Source organism: Epinephelus lanceolatus, chromosome 14, assembly GCF_041903045.1.
Source record: "Epinephelus lanceolatus isolate andai-2023 chromosome 14, ASM4190304v1, whole genome shotgun sequence".
NCBI lineage: Eukaryota > Metazoa > Chordata > Actinopteri > Perciformes > Serranidae > Epinephelus > Epinephelus lanceolatus.
Genome location: NC_135747.1, coordinates 27,007,997 through 27,025,334, shown reverse-complemented (window position 1 = coordinate 27,025,334; position 17,338 = coordinate 27,007,997). Strand labels below are relative to the sequence as shown.

The following is a 17,338-nucleotide window of genomic DNA, read 5'->3' as shown; positions in this document are numbered from 1 at the left end:
TATTTATGTATGTATTTCACATATAATACAGTTTTGTATTGCCTATTCATCTTCTAGGGACTGATGTCCCTGTCTGGATTTCTTCCTCTGGACAACAAAGATAAAGTTGATTAAGTTGCAGGCCTTAGCACGTCTAATGAACTATTTCTTTCACCACTTACTGCAACATGAGTCCAAATTTGGCCTCAGTACATTTAGCCACAAAGGAAACCAAATTAACAAAACAATTAGTCCTACTTCTAGGCAACTTATAGGCTATAGAAACAGGAATCCTGGATTCAAAAAACTTCCACCTGTCCCTCAGAGCAATGTACACAAAGTGACACTAGATAGCGCTGTTTGGCAACAACTGAGCCGCGATGTGGCTTCTCCTGCAGTCAGAACTCCAGTGCATCCTCTGGAAGTGAAGTTTGGTTTGGAGCTGCCGCCGGCTGGTGTTCATTGTGCAGCTGCTGCGCAGAATAGAAAACACACGGAGGAGTAAAAATAGTTTCTCGCTCGGTCTGGAGTGATGTTTCAAAAGACTGCTGGCTCATAAGGACGGGCAGGATGTGTCAGAGGTAGAACATCTTCAACTGTTGGCTTTTACCTTTTGCATTAGGACAAGTAGAGGTGAGTGTCTCAGTCTCATAATTTATGACCCAGGGAATAGAATGTATATCAGATAATTCAATTCTCAGATCTCTTGATTAACTACAGGTTGTCTAATTAAATAAAACAAAATGTTGAACTTTTATTTGCTTCATAAAGTTGCTGTATATTCGTCTAGAATGGGTTTGAATTTATGATTTAAGTTATTTGTAAGTCATTGTGTTTGACTTAAATGTCCCATAGATTCGGTTTAGTCAGAGATGTGGCAAGAAAATGAAGTTTAAATGTTTGAAGAGCTCTGATAGCTCTTATACTTCTTGATAACTTATTTCTGATCTGTTTCTCTTATGAAAATCTTTATATATTGATATATATGTATGTGTTATGGAGCACTTGAGGATATATTTTTGCATGGCATCTCACTGAACTGTTTTCTGGACGTTTGTATGCAGTTAAATGTGTTTGACAGCACAGTGACCACAGGAGTCGAATTGACTCAATAGGCACTGTATCACTGTTGGATCAACAGCTGTTTAAATTATAGGAGGGTTTGGGTTCATGTTGGGCTGACTATGATATCTCGTAAAATGTCTCAGTGCCACTCTTCCTCCTCCCTGTTAAATGAGCGATGAAGATGATGATGACCCAGGCCTCCTGTAGGAAAGGTCTGCAGGTGTGTTTACTCCTACTGATGGTGGGAACACTACAGGGTGAGTCTGCCATGCTAGAGAGATTTGGAAGACTTTGAAAACTCATGTCACACCACATTATAATGCTTATTTTTTAATATTGGTGGATGTTTCAGGCAGGGTAACAGCACCAGAACGTCAGGAGGCTCCCGTGGAGAAGCCCTTCACTTTGACTTGCACTGTTTCAAGGGACCGAGGTGAAACTCTGAGGGAGGTGCGTTGGCTGGATGTCCAGAATCAGACCCTGCTGACCTACCAGCCCGGCAACAGAGACAGTGTGAGCGGGCAGCAGTATGTGGAGCTCGCCCCCTCCCCGAAAGACACCTCAGCTATCACTATCCGCAGGGTGGGCTTCCGTGATGAAGGCTGCTACACCTGCATCTTTGACATGCATCCTTCTGGTTCAAAGCAGGGACAGACGTGCCTCACTGTGACCTGTGAGTACGGCCTTTAATGACACAGATTTGATTTTATGAAGAAGGAAGTTAGTTCAACTTCATGCAGTGTGGTGTACAGATACAGTTTTAACAGATGTTGTCCCCTCATTTTATTATGTTTCAACTGTTGGCTCCAACAAAGACATAAAATTCCCAAAAAATCTTCAACAAAGATGTTGTATCTCTGTTCTACAGCCCAATAATTTGAGTTTTCATGTTTTAAGCACAAGTAAGAGAACCGATCTATTTAGATGTTAGGAATTTAGTTTGTGCTTTTATTGAGCCCAACCAGTCACCAAGGCGCCAAGGTCCGGCCACCAGACACTCGCTGGTGAGCTCCCCCTGCAGGTCTGGCTCCAGGGGGGGTGCCCAGTGTCCCCATACTGGGCAAGGTGCTCAGAGTCCAAATATGCCATTTCACATGCGGCCGAAATTAGTCTCCTCCGTGGGGTGGCTGGGCTCAGCCTTAGAGATAGGGTAAGGAGCTCAGACATCTGGAGCTCGGAGTAGAGCCACTGCTCCTTCACGTTGAAAAGGGTCAGTTGAGGTGGTTTGGGCATCTGATCAGGATGCCTCCTGGGTGCCTCCCGTTAAAGGTGTTCTGGGCGCGTCCCACTGGTAGAAGGCCGCGGGGCAGACCCAGAACACGCTGGTGGGATTACATATCTCATCTGGCCTGGGAACGCCTTGGGGTACCTCAGGAGGAGCTGGAAAGCGTTGCTGGAGAGGGACGTCTGGGGTGCTTTGTTTGGCCTGCTGCCCCCGTGACCTGGCCCCAGATAAGTGGATGAAAATGGATGGAAGACCAAATGCATGTTTAACTGCCAGGACATTGGTCATGCTATAGGCACACTTAAACACTAATTTATTCATTTGCTTTGAGGTGACAGTTTGCAGGAGTAGAGTTGTTTCGGTGTCGCTGTGAGTTTGCTGGGACATTTTGTTGCTGTGTCAGCTTGTGCTTACCAAGCAGATGTTGCACTGACCATTCACCGAGATGAGAGCGGCTCCAGGAACAGTCCTTTTTACCTGTGTAACGGCAGCAAATGAAAGTTTGCTGATCTAAGTCAATGTGGCCCAGGAAACATGAGTGTTCACACTGCTGAGCGATCAGATCTTAAAGACACACTGGGTGCATTCACACTTGAGCTGTCCAATGACACCATTAATACCAGGTGTAAACAAGGCTTGACATATATTCAACCCTGACAGGAAGGATGTAGATGAAACATGAGGGGTTTATTTCAGCCCGTGATACAAGCCAGGATGTGGCTTTACTATTGTGACACAGTTATGAAGGTCATGAAGCAGGTGGGAGAGGTGTCCACCATGATGACTCAGTAAAGGAAAAGAAATCTCACCCTTAGAAACAAACTGTGTAGCTCACATTTAGGACACTGAATCAGATCTTTCCTATGTTATATGCAGCATCAATCATTCATATTAATCTGTTTTTCTGTCTGAATTTGACATATTTCTTTGAGTAACTGTCTTATATACAGTAGCTACCAGTATAAGTGAAGAATAACACTCCTTTTAAATTAGCCGAATCAATTGTATTAGTATTAAAGATAGGAAGATAAGAAAGATACCATCAGTGTCAGTGTTAATCACAAGTTGAAGGCTGACACAGAACAGATTTCCCTTTCTGCTGCTCGTAATTACATTTTAAACCATATTACATGAATGTGGCATAACTGATTTCTCATGCCTGCCCTTTGCACCCACCCTTTAAAATTAAACAAAACCAATTCCCCGGTAGACTCCGGGAACAGTTACTCCTCCCTACAACCTCAATATCAATCTGCTGTGGGGATTTACTGAGAAAATATGTGAATACAGATGTCCCTAACCGCCCATAACCTCTGAACACAAGTTGATGAGCCTGCTGAGGCTCAGCCAGTCATGTTAATAAAGAGCTGTGGAGCAGTGAGAGAAGGAGGGCTCATTTTTCTAAGCAGAAACAGCTGTTGCAGATTCCAGTGACTGGTTTCTGTTTGGGTGCCTCATATTTCTGAAAATTAACAATGTCCTGTTTTTACCCTCTGTCTCCCTTTTCTGTTCCCCTCATCCATCCTTCTCCCACTGGATGTTGGTCTCTTTTTACACACAGCGCAAATCACCGCTGATAGAAACAAGACAGCAGTGAGTGGCAAGAAGATCTCCCTGTCATGCTCCTACGGTCTGCCCGAAAAGGTGGAGCAGATCATATGGACACACACTTCTGCACAAGGGGTGTCCACAGAGGTGGCTTCTTTTGCAAAGCGGAGCGACCCCATGATAGAGCCTCAGTTCCAGGGGAGAATCTGGCTGAGTGCCTCCCTGTCTGACAGTCAGCTCACCATCCAGCCTGTCAATATCCCGGACGAGGGCTGCTACACTTGCCTGTACAACACACATCCCAATGGGCCGAAGAGCTCCACGGTTTGCCTCGCCACCTATGGTAAACTTTTTTATCCCAGCCTGCCATTATGGCTGATTATTCTAAATTACACTTTATGAAAATATGGCACACACAAACAAAACAGGTGAGAGAAACCAATGTGTTGTCATCTCAACTCGTCAAATATTGCCACTTTGTCAGTGGACTTTCAAGTCTAAATATGATGCGCTAGATACCCTTCTGCATCTATTGTTGACGTTCCAGGACGGCATATCAATTTACACTTGTTACATGCATTGTGTCTTTTCAAAGTACACTTCTGTTTTCATAGGAAATTACAATTTCTTTTCAAAAGATGTAGACAGTCTTTTTCAAAATACACTTTAAACATAGGTGAAACACCTCTTTTTTTAATAATTGTTTTCTTTGCGCAAAAAAAGCAAGTGGTTAGGTTCAGAGAAAACATCATGGATTTTCTCAACATTCACATGGGAAGCGAACAGCCTGGTCCCTGGGGAAAGTCTGGCGTTTGTTGGTCCTATCCACCTCCCCTCCTACCTTCATGTTACTGATGCTGTTTGTGGCATTACTGACTGCCTGGCAGCGTATTATACCACTGCAAAAGGTACCTTTTTGCACCGGTGTCTGACACCAAAATCACTGACAAAGTGGCAATGTGTGGGGAAACTTGAGCTCCACCTGGGTAGAGCAGGTTATGCACAATATAGCGGACATTTAGTGATTGGGTTGGGTTGACGCTGTTCGTGACATTTTTCTTCACTGTAGCATCATGCAATGTAGGAATGAGGGGGGCCATAAGGCTGTGAAATGATTGGTGTTGTTTGGTGCAAATATGCTTTCTTAAAAGAGTAGGTCTACATCTTGGAAAATAGGCTTTTTCACTTTCTTGCTGAGAGTTAAAAAAAGTGACACCGCTCTCGTGTCTATGCATTAAATACGAGGCTACCACCAGCAGCCGGTTAGCGTAGCTTAGCATCCCAACTGGACAAAGCGGGAGCAGTTATTCTGGCTCTACGTAAACGAAATTACACAAAATCCCAAGATCAGTTGAAGGTAATGTGTGCCTTTCTCCAAATAAAGTTGTCCTGGCAGTTACATGTAGCAACTTACCGGGACGCATTCCTCTATCATGGCTCAGCAAAGAAACAGTCTTGTGCCTGGCTCTTTAACACAGGGTCCATGACTCCTTGGAGGTCCTAAATGTTACGGTAAATACACATGAACATGAATCCAAATTAGCAAAAAATGAATTGGCTTATTCCTAAAACCTGTTAAGTTTATGGTACAATACATTAATGATAGGTTAACTGTTACATGTGAGCACCTTTTTTTTCAGATATTGGCCACCTAGTTGTATTATTACTGGTATGTCATGTATACGGACATTCTTGTCAGCCACAATGGGTCGTTTTGTAATTTTTCAAGCAAGAGACTATGACGCACCATCCACATCAGAAACCACTGGCTAAAGCGCAGATGGTAAGGCTATTAAATTGTGCTCCAGATTTCACGGCAGTCCATCAAATTGACACGTCTTCCACTTGACTGAAGTGTTGGACTGACAGACTAACTGACATTTCCATCGCTGGATCAATGCAGTAAAAATTGTTGTTCCCACAGACACTCATCAGTAGGCACAAGTTGCTCAGGTTGCTCACATTTTTGCAAGCCTGTAGTAGTGTGAGGATATGTCCTACAGTAGATTTACGTGCTGGGGTTCTTGAGGGGAAAACCAAGCAGTCTGACATGCGTGCGAGTGCAGAGAAACTCAACTTGGATTTGAGTCTGCAGGAAAGACACCCCTGGGATTTAGACAGGAATGTTGATCTTTTCTTCCCGATTGTTGCTGCTGAATGTTTTCATGATATAGCAAGACTAAGCTGTTGGCTGACACACAAACACAGAACAGTGTGTGTCCATGTGAAGAATGGACCATTCGAAAGAATGATGGAGGCAGGGAGCGAGGTCCTGATGCATGACTGTGTCAGTGTTCGCAGCGGACAGTGATTCCCTCTGTGCTTTGTCTTTGTCTTTCTCCCTTTGCTCAGTTTCTCTCGCTCCCTTTCCCTCACAGTTATCTCAACAAACAGATGTGCTTTTGTTTGAAACTGAACTGTACAGTACAGTAGGTGTTTCTAATAGTGACGAACAATCAGCATTAACGTTTTTTTTTCTTGCTGTGTGCTGCTGCCAGCAGTCTTTCACCCTCACCCACCCTGGATGATGTGATGCCCCCTCCTTTACTCCCCTTCTCAGACATGCTGCCCACAAACAGTGATAGCTAAAGCACACAAATGCACATGATCTTACAATAAATTACAACCTGAATAAGTCGTAAAAATCACATGTTCAAAATCATGTAAAATTGTTTAGGAAAGCTGCAAAATTTCATTAGCTTTCTAAATAGTGGGTTTCATTTTTTTCATTTTCATTTATTTTATTTATTTGAACAGGTTAAAAACAAACAAACACAATAAAAAAATAAAGTTTAGGCAAAAAAAACCCCCAAAAAACAAGTTGATGTGACAACTCTATAACAACATAAATAGCCATTCCATGTTCGAAAGGATGTAGCATGAAGTTAATAAAACTTATCTAGTCCTACCCCTTTAGCATGTTAAAAAACATAACTTGCAGGAACAATAGGAGAGAAGTGGTCAAAATGAGTAACCCTAAACTGAACTATAATGCAAGTTGAAGTAATCACACCATAAATGCCTGTGGTTTTAAACATACATGCAGCCTGGTCCCAGTCCCAGGGCGCCAAAACATGTCGCTTTGGCAGTGTCATTGTTTAGCATCTGTGTGAGACTTTCCTCCAACACCCAGAGCAATCAACATAGTTTAAAGAGCGTTGAAGTTTGCTTATGGTGGGTGGGAGTAGGTAGGAGGGCAGGTGGATGGGTCCAACAAGCAGGCTTTGACCCAGGAGGCTGGTGCTCAGACAACATCGGTTGTGGAGTTTGTGCTACTCAAAGCTGGGTGTTTTTACTGTGACATCCACAATCTAGTCCAAACCATAACTAAGTAGTTTTGTTGTCTAAATTTAACTGCTAACCCCTTGTTGCCACCATATTTGTGCCACTCAAAGATGGGTGTTTTTTAGCAACATCCTCAATCTTTTGCTAACCATAACCAAGTAGTTTTGTTGCCTCAATCTATCCACAAACCTCTTCTGCATCAAAATACAATGTGAAATGCTGCCCCTGGTGGTATTTTAGTAACTTCTGTGGGCAGCAGTAGCTCAGCCCATAGGGACTTGGGTTGGTAACCAGAGGGTCGCCAGTCCAAGTCTCTGTCTCGACCAAATATAGAGGGTGGATTGGTAGCGGAAGAGGTGCCAGTTCACTTTCTGGGCATTGCATCAAACCCCCCAACTGCTCAGGGCACTTGTCCATGAGCAGCCCCCTCACTCTGACAGCTCTCCATTTGATGCATGTATAGATCCTGTTTGTGCATGTGTTTGTGTGAAAAAGTATATCTTTATCTTCTTCTGCCCAAACCTCAAAATATGACGAGTAGACATGAGATCACATTGTTACATAGGACAACATCACGACATTAGATGTCAGTGGTGGCAGAAGAATACAGATCCTTTTTGTAAAAGCAGGAGATGCAGTGGTGTTACCTTACAGACTATTTTGCACAAAAACAATTCATTCAGTAATTGCAAACATAAGTCTTGCAGTACATCTGCACTGCACATGAATAACAATAATCAATTTCTGTTGCCAGCATTCTTTCATAGGTCCTAACATTTGGTCTCCCCATTCCAACCAGAGTTCAGACTCAATTTTTTTGATGTGTGCACACAGTAATATCCACAAACGTAATCCGATACGAGAAAGAAACGGCATTAGTAGTGCCATCGTTACAAGTTAATGTCCTTCTCTATTGAGGGCCACCGTGATCTGGGCCAAGAAGGATGGATCATGACCTTGCTGCATGCTGATCAGTGAACAGTCCAGGTAGAGCGAGCTAATACTGACAGAGAGAAAGAGCATCAGACAGTTTAGTCACACAAAGTGATGGCTTTTTTTCGCACTTTATGTAAAGTAGTTTAAATCTACATTCTTAAAAAAGAAGCAATGTGTCCATATGACAGTGTAAAAGGATAGTGATCACTCCTAGTGACACCGATAAACTAATCACCTGCAGCCACAGCTCCCTTTGGCCTTACAGAGTTTTGTAGTGAGAAACACAGTGAGGAAAAACTGCTCTGTTTTCTCTCACAGGTCGTCGTGGTTTGGATTGTTATAAAGATTTATTCCCTGTTGTGGTTTAACCCACCCCAAAATCTGATACGATCCAGACCGATGGTGGGTGAAGTTCACCACCTAGAACTCTGAGAAGATGCAGAAACTATGAGGGCTAAATATCTGTGGCTGAACATGTTCTTGCCAACACAAATGTTCTCAGTTCCAGTGCATCACATTCCTCGCTGAGCCCCGAGAACAGAGAATTGAAAACAGCCAGAGATTTACTTATGGATCTTAAGAGAGCAGGAATTCACATACCTTACTTGATCCAAAGGCTTCAAGGTTTTCCCCAGGTATCATCTCAGCAATTTACCCAAAGACAGTTTGAAGATGTATAAATACAAACTAAACTACAATGTGAATTGTGGCCAGGTTTTGCATTAGAATAGCATGTTTCATATGCCAGACCACCTTAGTGTTTGATCATTATGTGATAACATTTCCAGAGTGTTCTGGTTTGTGTGCTTTATACACACCAGCACAAAAGAAATAGGGAAGAATACATTTAAGGGTAACTTCGGTATTTTTCAACCCAGACCCTATTTTCCCATATTTTTGTGTCTAAGTGACTGATGGGAACAACAGACTTTTAAATTGGTCCAGCACTGGTCCAGCACTGGTCCAGCATTGGTCCAGCGGTCATTGTTTTCTATCGGAAACCGGTGGATTACCTCCTCCGGGTTGGAAGAGAGTTAGTGGCTTAAGCGGGGGAGTTCAAGTATCTCGAGGTCTTGTTCACAAGTGAGGGTAGAATGGAGCGTGAGATGGATTTGTGGTTTGGTGCACCATCTGCAGTGATGCAGGTGTTGCGCCGGACCGTTGTGGTGAAGAGGGAGTTGAGCCGTAAGGCAAAGCTTTTGTTTTACTGGTCCATTTATGTCCCAACCCTCACCTATGGTCATGAGCTCTGAGTAGTGACCGAAAGAAGGAGATTGCGGATACAAGCAGCTGAAATGAGTTTCCTCTGTGGGGTGGCTGGGCTCAGCCTTAGAGATAGGGTAAGGAGCTCGGACATCTGGAGAGAACGCAAAGTAGAGCCACTGCTTCATCGCCTTGAAAGAGGTCAGTTGAGGTGGTTCGGGCATCTGATCAGTATGCCTACCGGGCTGCTCTTCTTGGAGGTGTTCTGGGCATGTTCAACTGGCAGGAGGCATACCCAGGACACACTGGAGGGATTACATGTCTCATCTGGCCTGGGAATGCCTTGGGGTCCCCCAGGAGGAACTAGAAAGCATTGCTGGGGAGAGGGATGTCTGGGGTGCTTTGCTTGGCCTGCTGCCCCCACGACCCAGCCCTGGAAAAGGGGATGAAAATGGATGGATGGATGGATGGATGGAGTGAGTGAATGAGAACGTGTTGTGCATAACAGCTTTACTTGAACAAGTGGAGTAATGAACTTTAATATCACTTAGTATTGTAAGTAAGTTACCAGAAACAAAATAAAACTCACAAAAACTGTGTTGGTTCATTTTTCCGCTGTTCCAACAATCACCAGCTCTGGTTTGGTTGAAATAAATCTTTAATTCACAGAGTTAGATGTGAAAATGTGCTGGCTCTATACATGTTAAAATGGATGTTTATTTAAAAGAAATGTGGTGGGTTTGGCAATAGCGATATCTGGCTGTTTCTGGTAAAAAAAAAAAAAGGATTCTACGCTTTGACAAAAAGGTCTATCTCTGTAGGGATCCTTTCCATAATGTTTTCAGACACTTAAACCCAATTTCAACCAACACATTTCAAAAATGGTTGTTCCCATTGGTCACGTAGACACAAAAACATGGGAATATAGGGTCCAGGTTAGTTATCCTTTTATACCATGGCACAGTGCATAACAGTGAGTCTGTCATATGTGCTCTATACATCTATTACAGTATGAGCTTGCTGTTTGTGTGTAACTGTGTGTTGTGATGCCTGTTTATTTCTCCCAGTGCTGCCCAAACCACAGGTGAGCTACAAGACAACCTCTCCAGGTGTGATTGAAGCCAACTGCACCTCAGTGTCACGACCACCAGCAGAGATAGTGTGGAACGTGGAGAGGGATAACCGCACCATGGGCCCTCCTGTGACGACACAGATCCTACAGAGCGACGGGACCACTCATGTCATCAGTACGCTAACCGTCCAATCAGGGCTGCTGAAAGACGTGTCCATCAAATGCTTGGTGCACCACAAAGGGCTCGAGTCACCGATTGCTGTATCCATGAACACTAAAAGTGAGTTGGTGTCAAAGAACCTTTGCTTCAATGATATGTTTCACCTCAGCATTTTTGATAGCACTGTGTCTTTATTTTTCTTGGTACACTCCAGAAGTACTTGGACTATGGACACAAATGTAGAGTGTACACTAATGTACATAGAGTGCTTGGTCCATTCATGCAATCATGCAAACTGCCTGAGTGATGCACATGTCCATGGCCTTGCCCACACTACACGGGTATATTTTAAAATGTAGCTTTTTCTATGCATTTTGGCCTTTCGTCCACACACAGACTGCGCTTTAGGTCACTGGGGTGAAGACTTTCAGAAACTCTGTTTTCAGTCTTAACGTGTAGACAGGGTAAATGCATCTTTTGGATTGAGACATTAGAGTGTGCCTCGCTATCACCTTTGTGAGGCGTCACAAATAAGGCGACATGTCATGCAATGGCAGACACAACCAAAATAGTGTTGGCTCTACCTTGCCAACAGGACTTTTTATATGTTTACAGATAAATGCAGAGTCACACTACCACTATACTGAGCAACATTAGCATCTGAAAGAGCTACAGAGGTCACTGCTCCAGGTAGCTCTCTGTCGATAGCTTTTTTTTCCAGGCTTCTGATTGGCCAACATCTTCTTTTTTTTTCTTCTTCTTCTTTGCCTGGCTTTAGGGTTAGGGTTATATCACCGCCTGTTAGTTTGGCATGCTCTTGACAGTGCTTCACTTGTGTCATTGTGATTTCATTTAGACAGGATTTGCTTTTCTAGCAGTGCTTGTGTGGTCAAGATTTTCTTTGAGAATGGAGGGAAAAACCTTCCAAAAGTTATTTGACGATGCCTGATTAAGATCTCTGCTAAAACAAATGTTGCTGTGTTAGACTGAAATTATTTGATTATTAGAAGAGTGTCTGACTTCTCCCTTTTGAATATAAAGGGAAGGTAGAAGTTCTTTGACTACTCTTATGTTGCAACAATTTTTTTCTGTACAACATTTGTAAAATACGTTATATTTAACTAAAACAAAAATCAGTATTAGTTTTTATGCAGTCTGTGTTGGACAGTATAGGTAAATGTGCTCATAACATGTGTGACTGTTGTGACGTTAGTTTGCTGATAACCTGTGGCTGACCTTCATTTCATGGGTCAGGAGTCTACAATTACAGTGATCAGTAAGTAACACTGTAGATTAAATCTCAAATCTCATTTGTGATGGTCCATAAAAGGGAAGCAGTGTTTAGACTGGCACAGGCCTTACAGTACTCAGACACACATACCGACACGTATCATTATATTTAATGTGGCCAGGATTTACATGCTGTAGTTTATGTGGCAGATAATTAAACAGCTGATCACTTCTCTGGATTTCTCCCTCCTAGTTGGGACGGCTCTCACCATCCTGATCTCAGTCACCACAGTGGCTGCCCTGTTGGTCATGTCCCTCTGCTTCTGCCTGTGGAAGTGTTTCCTGCGCAAAGAAGGTGAGATCATGTTTGTCAGTGTCAAGGTTTATGTCAAGAATTAAGTGTCATACTTGTTGTTTATACACCAGGTCATTTAGATACAGATGTGCAGAAGACAGTGGGGACAAAAATTCTTCAGTCTGTCAATGACAGTCTGTGTTGTTTGGCCTTCACCAACACACTCCCTGTATTGTCTGTATGTTTTTTATGATACCTGCCATAGGACAGCAGATGAAATTTAGCAACTGTGTTAACTCCGGCATATTTATATTGATGCTTTTTGCTAAAATGTTGATTAATGTGCACTGTCCTAATCAAATAAATTGAAAAAAAAAAAAAAAACGATGGCGAAATTAATAAATTCAAACCTCAAATTACACCCCTTTGTAAATTTATACCATGTTTTGGCCATTTGATATCCAAAAACATAACATCTGCTATCATTTTTACTTGCTACCACCACCCAATTGTCTTTTTTGGTGATGGGTGGGGTTAACTTGTATATATAATACCCAGTGCTCCAGATGAATTATCAAAAACACTTAAATCTTTTATAGCAGGAGAAAAATAGAGAAATATAAGACAACAAAATATATATATTTTACATGTATTTGACCTTAAACAAGAGATAAGTAAACATTGTTACAGGGTTACAACTTGGAAAATGAATTTATTTCACTTTAAGGATAATTGTGATCAGATTACATTGGGAATAGAAATCAATTTTTTTTGTAATGATGTTAATGTACCTTTTCTGAAGCTGACGTTATTCTCTTGGCTTATTTGGGGAAGTTTCTACACATTTGCAACCCTGCTAACGTCATTCCCTCAAGAAGTCATTCGAAGGTCAATAAAATTTGTTTTTCGAGGCTCCCTCCCAGTTGTGGGTTTTGGCAAACTGCCCGGGTGTCTGCAGAGACAATGAAAAGGAACAGTGGGCCTTTGGGTTGTGCTGCAACACTGACGGGCTAGCCTCTGTTCCACTTTCCTCTGTAACTCACTGCATTAAGGATTTCTTTCATCCGTCTTTATGAAATAATGAAGCGTGACTCTGGGGTTTGTTTAGCATATTCTAAGACAAATCCCCAACCACTGCAGCACTTGTTTATTTTTATTGAACCTTTATTTAAACTGGTGGTCTCATTCAGACACAGGGTTTCTTTCTCAAGAGAGACTTGGTTGTTGCTGTAAGAAATTGAAACCCTCGTGATTTTATCAAAGTGAAACATTTACTTCGTCCCATGAACAAACCACAGGGTACTTTTGTCATTATAATTTGGCTTCATCTATATCCATAAAACTTAAATACTCTCTTCTAAAGTCATTTATTTAACCTCCTTGTTGTAATCTCTTTATGGTAAGAACATCTACAGCATTCAGTCCTCTCTGTCCTGCTGATATTACAGACATGAGTGGTCTGAGCGGTCCCTTGACTCTCTCGTGGACCCTTTTCTGTTGTGCCAGCAAACTACCAGGGCTTATTGAAAATAGAAATATTGAATGAACAACAATTATAGTTTGATTTTCAGAAACTTACTCTCTTATCTAAACAAATGAAATGAGCCTCTTAATGCGATCCTCCTACTGTCGAGAAAGGGGCTCAGGAGGTAAGTGGCATGAGGTCATGCTTATGTCATCCACATCCATGAGAACATTACAGCCTTTTCACCTTTATTTCTTCGCTACCTGCACTCCAGCTGCACTTTATTCACATGTCCAATCGATGATTTCTGTCTGTGCATGAAGAAAACCAACCATGGATTTGTGTGGTAGAGCTAGCAGTGCAATGTGTATCATATAGTTGTATCATAGCTGCACTAAGTCACATTTGAAATCACATTTTAATGCAAAATGTTCCATTCTGTGTCATCACTCATACATTTCTTTCCAGCTGATTAATCTCTCAGATCAGAACAAAGGCTGAAAACAAGATGCAGTGCTTCTCAGAGCCAACCTTGAAGAATAGTTTCCCTGCATCATCATCATCATCGTCGTCGTCATCACCATCATCCTTGTTATCACCTTGGTACAAAGGGAAGATATTCTGACACACATCGATAGGATGTCATATACAATCCTATTTATGAACGCCAACTGTACAGCGACATTCATCTCTGCTCTCCTGCCTGACTCTTATATAATCTCCAGGCTATCCTCACATAACGTCAATGAGGAAATGTTGAGCGGATCTTTTTTTTTTATATCTTTCCTCTCTGGCTCTGTAATTGATTGAGTCGATGGACACACTCTCCACAGCACGCAGCGGAGTCACTGTATGGTAAATTAAAGCACAGTGATTCTGCTGTTGCAACATATTGCATAACCTGAAAATATTTCCCTCTGTTTGTCTCTGTCTTTTGCCCGATCCTTTAAGGATAAAGTCTGGTGATATATTTTTTCTTATTCAACCAATCTCATGAAAACACTAAAACCAACAATGAATTGATTCTATTAACAGCAACTGTCTTTAGCAGGCCAAAGTCTGATACAGCATACCCCTGCATTGATGTCTAAAAACACATCAATAAGCCACATAATGCAGCAGTGACCTGAACATGGGCACTGTAATTTATTGCATATTAATCCGCAGCTGAAAATAGTCCCCAAAAAATGCACTTTTTAAATAACATTTGCTAAAAAGGACAGTGCCAAGCTGTTTATTTGGCCACAAGCTGAAATAAATTCACGTGCTGTTTTTAAAGATCCCTGTCCTAATTCTCCAGCCAAGCCAGTATTGTAGAGGTGAGCTAACACTTTTTGACAATATGAAAAATACAGACCATGGCCAGCCTTTTTCTTTCAGTAACATTAGCTAACTGAAACTCAAGGTTTTACTTCTCGTACCTCAGCCGAAGGCCTCCATCACTTCTGTGTATTGTCCAAGCTGGGTGGGGTCAGGCACGTCCTTCATTTGTTCAACTAAGACAGCTGCATAATTATGTGTTGTTTATGTAATATCTATTGCAAACTTTTCTACATGTGTTCAAAGTCTGTTTGTGTAGTGTGTGTGTGTGTGTGTGTGTGTGTGTGTGTGTGTGTGTGCGCATATTTCTTAGAGGTTAAATTCCACGGTCAGATAGCTTGAATTGATTCCCAGAGGAAACCTTTTTGGTGCCCCTGAAAGGAATGCGTGTCTTGCTGCCTGTCGACATTGTAGAGTCGAGAGAGATCGTGTGTATGAAGATGTGAGTATGAGTGTACAGGTTGGGCTGTGGTGGGTGGCTTCGTGGTTTGATAATGATTAAATGTCCAGAAGTGCCGCACTGTGAGTGTTTATGGGGGAAAAAAAGTCAAACTCTGCTTGCTCATTTGGATCAAAGAGGCACCTTAATGCCTACAATATGTTATGAGGCTTTTGGGATACATCATGTGGGTATTTAAAAACTTAAGCTTTAATCTTGTATATCAAAGCATATGATCACATTCCTCACCAATAATAGGAGTTTAGGCAGCATTCCTCTGTGTATAGTTTAACTATACGCATGCACCCTTGATTATGAGCTCAGAGCTTAACTTAGGATAATTCTGAAATGTGGCTTTATAACGTTTGTCAAAAATAGACTGAAGTGCACCACAGTATCCAACCCTGTACAGAGAAAGTACAGTCTGATAATAGAAGAAGAAAATATGAAACACTGCATTATGACCAACTATGTAAAGTTGATGTAATGAATGCAACAAATAGAATAATAAAGATATTAAAGTAAGTACGTTTCTGAATCTTTCTTGCAGTACCACACTTTTATTGTTTTCAGCTTTGTACCTCTCAAAAAGACATGAAATTCCTTTCTGATGTGTGATGTGCCAAATCTTGCAGCCAGATGCTCATTTTTTGGGGGCCTTTTTCATCTTCAGCCAGACGGATTATTGTGGACCTCACAGAGCAAAACACACACACACACATGTTGTGCAGTTGTTCAGTTCTTTTTTGATGTTTTCGTAAACTCTGGGGTAGTATTCAATATTTATTATAATGCGTTGGTTAAAAGACTCAATTAGCTACCAAATTATATAGCTGGTTATTATCACCCTTGTGGTTGTACGCCTCCACAAATCGGTTAAGTTGCACTTTCAGTATACAGCCTATGTCTATGAAAACATGAATGCTTCACACCCATTTTCCCTTCGGCAGCACAGAAGATCCATCAGCACAGTTTCAAGGTGGGCACCTAAGATTAGTGCCATCAATTAAGCTGCCAACCAAATGTCTCCTTCTGTTCCTGAGTTATGATGTTGAGACATGGCCACAGTGAGGTTGACCTCCGACCTTTTGGATATGAAATGTCACCGCTACATCATGCTATGATAGCTTTAATGGTAGTGTAATGACTGTCTTGTGGGTGTGGTTTAGGCAGGTGGTGGAAGGCAGGGTCAACACTGACGTCACACTTGGGGGTTGGTGGAATTGGCTTATCAGCCGCTATTAGCCGTACCTGGAGGGAGAGCTGGGGAGGCTTTTGAGCTGAGCAGGCATGCCGAGAGGCAGACGCCAGAGGCAAGACATTCTGAAGACAAAAGGGAGACCACAAATTATCCATGTAAATACACATTCACTCTGAACAACCATACAGAAGAGCGAGCTGGCCGGCCAACTGGTACGACGCAACAGCACCCGAGGAGTGTCCTGCGGAATTATCCAATCCGAGTAAGCTGGTCTTGTGGAGCAAATTTTGTCATAATTGGCGTATGAATTCCTGTGTTATGAACAAAAACATGTTTGGTGAGGTCACAGTGACCTTTGACCACCAAATTCTAATCAGTTCATCCTTGAGTCCAAGTGGATGTTAGTGCCAAATTTGAGGAAATTCCCTCGGAGCCTTCTTGAGATATCGTTTTAATGAGAATGAGATGGATGTAAGATCACAGTGACCTTGACCTTTGATCAGCGAAATCTAATGAGCGCATCACTGAATCAAAATGGATGTTTGTGCTGAATTTGAAGAAGTTCCCTCAAAGCGTTCTAAAGATATTGAGCTCACAAGAATGGGATGGACATACAACATATGAATAGACCGATGAGCCATTGAACCGATGGACCAATGGGCTGATGGACAGACAACCCAAAAACCAGCTCTGGCCACGGCTATCACCAGTATGAAGGCATAAAAACCATATTATTATCAGACATCTGTGTTGATAGAGTACAATTTCAAGCTGAGACTGATCACGCCAGTTGCAAAACAGCGATCAATGACTTGAAGCAAATGTGGTCGGGGGGCGTAAAGCGAAAAGGCAATGACCCCTTCCCTACTTCCTACCCCTCCTACTTCCAGTGTCCTTACTCAGCGCACACACGTC

General features: G+C 42.2%; 1 protein-coding gene across 1 annotated transcript; it reads left to right on the top strand.

Moving 5' to 3' along the window:
• The first annotated feature begins 406 nt into the window (after positions 1-406).
• Positions 407-15,747, top strand: LOC117249484 (OX-2 membrane glycoprotein). The gene is made up of 7 exons (XM_033615167.2): positions 407-612; positions 1,188-1,301; positions 1,397-1,717; positions 3,831-4,160; positions 10,309-10,593; positions 11,957-12,058; positions 13,932-15,747. The coding sequence occupies exons 2-7, from the start codon at positions 1,220-1,222 to the stop codon at positions 13,937-13,939; spliced, it is 1,128 nt and encodes a 375-aa protein (XP_033471058.1). The 5' UTR covers positions 407-612; positions 1,188-1,219; the 3' UTR covers positions 13,940-15,747.
• The last annotated feature ends 1,591 nt before the right edge of the window (positions 15,748-17,338 follow it).

Excerpts from the sequence above, each read along its gene's own strand:
- LOC117249484 (XM_033615167.2), top strand. The coding sequence starts at position 1,220 with ATGAAGATGATGATGACCCAGGCCTCCTGTAGGAAAGGTCTGCAGGTG. Across the intron at positions 1,302-1,396 it reads GATGGTGGGAACACTACAGG|GCAGGGTAACAGCACCAGAA; the intron begins GTGAGTCTGCCA and ends TGGATGTTTCAG. Across the intron at positions 4,161-10,308 it reads GGTTTGCCTCGCCACCTATG|TGCTGCCCAAACCACAGGTG; the intron begins GTAAACTTTTTT and ends TATTTCTCCCAG.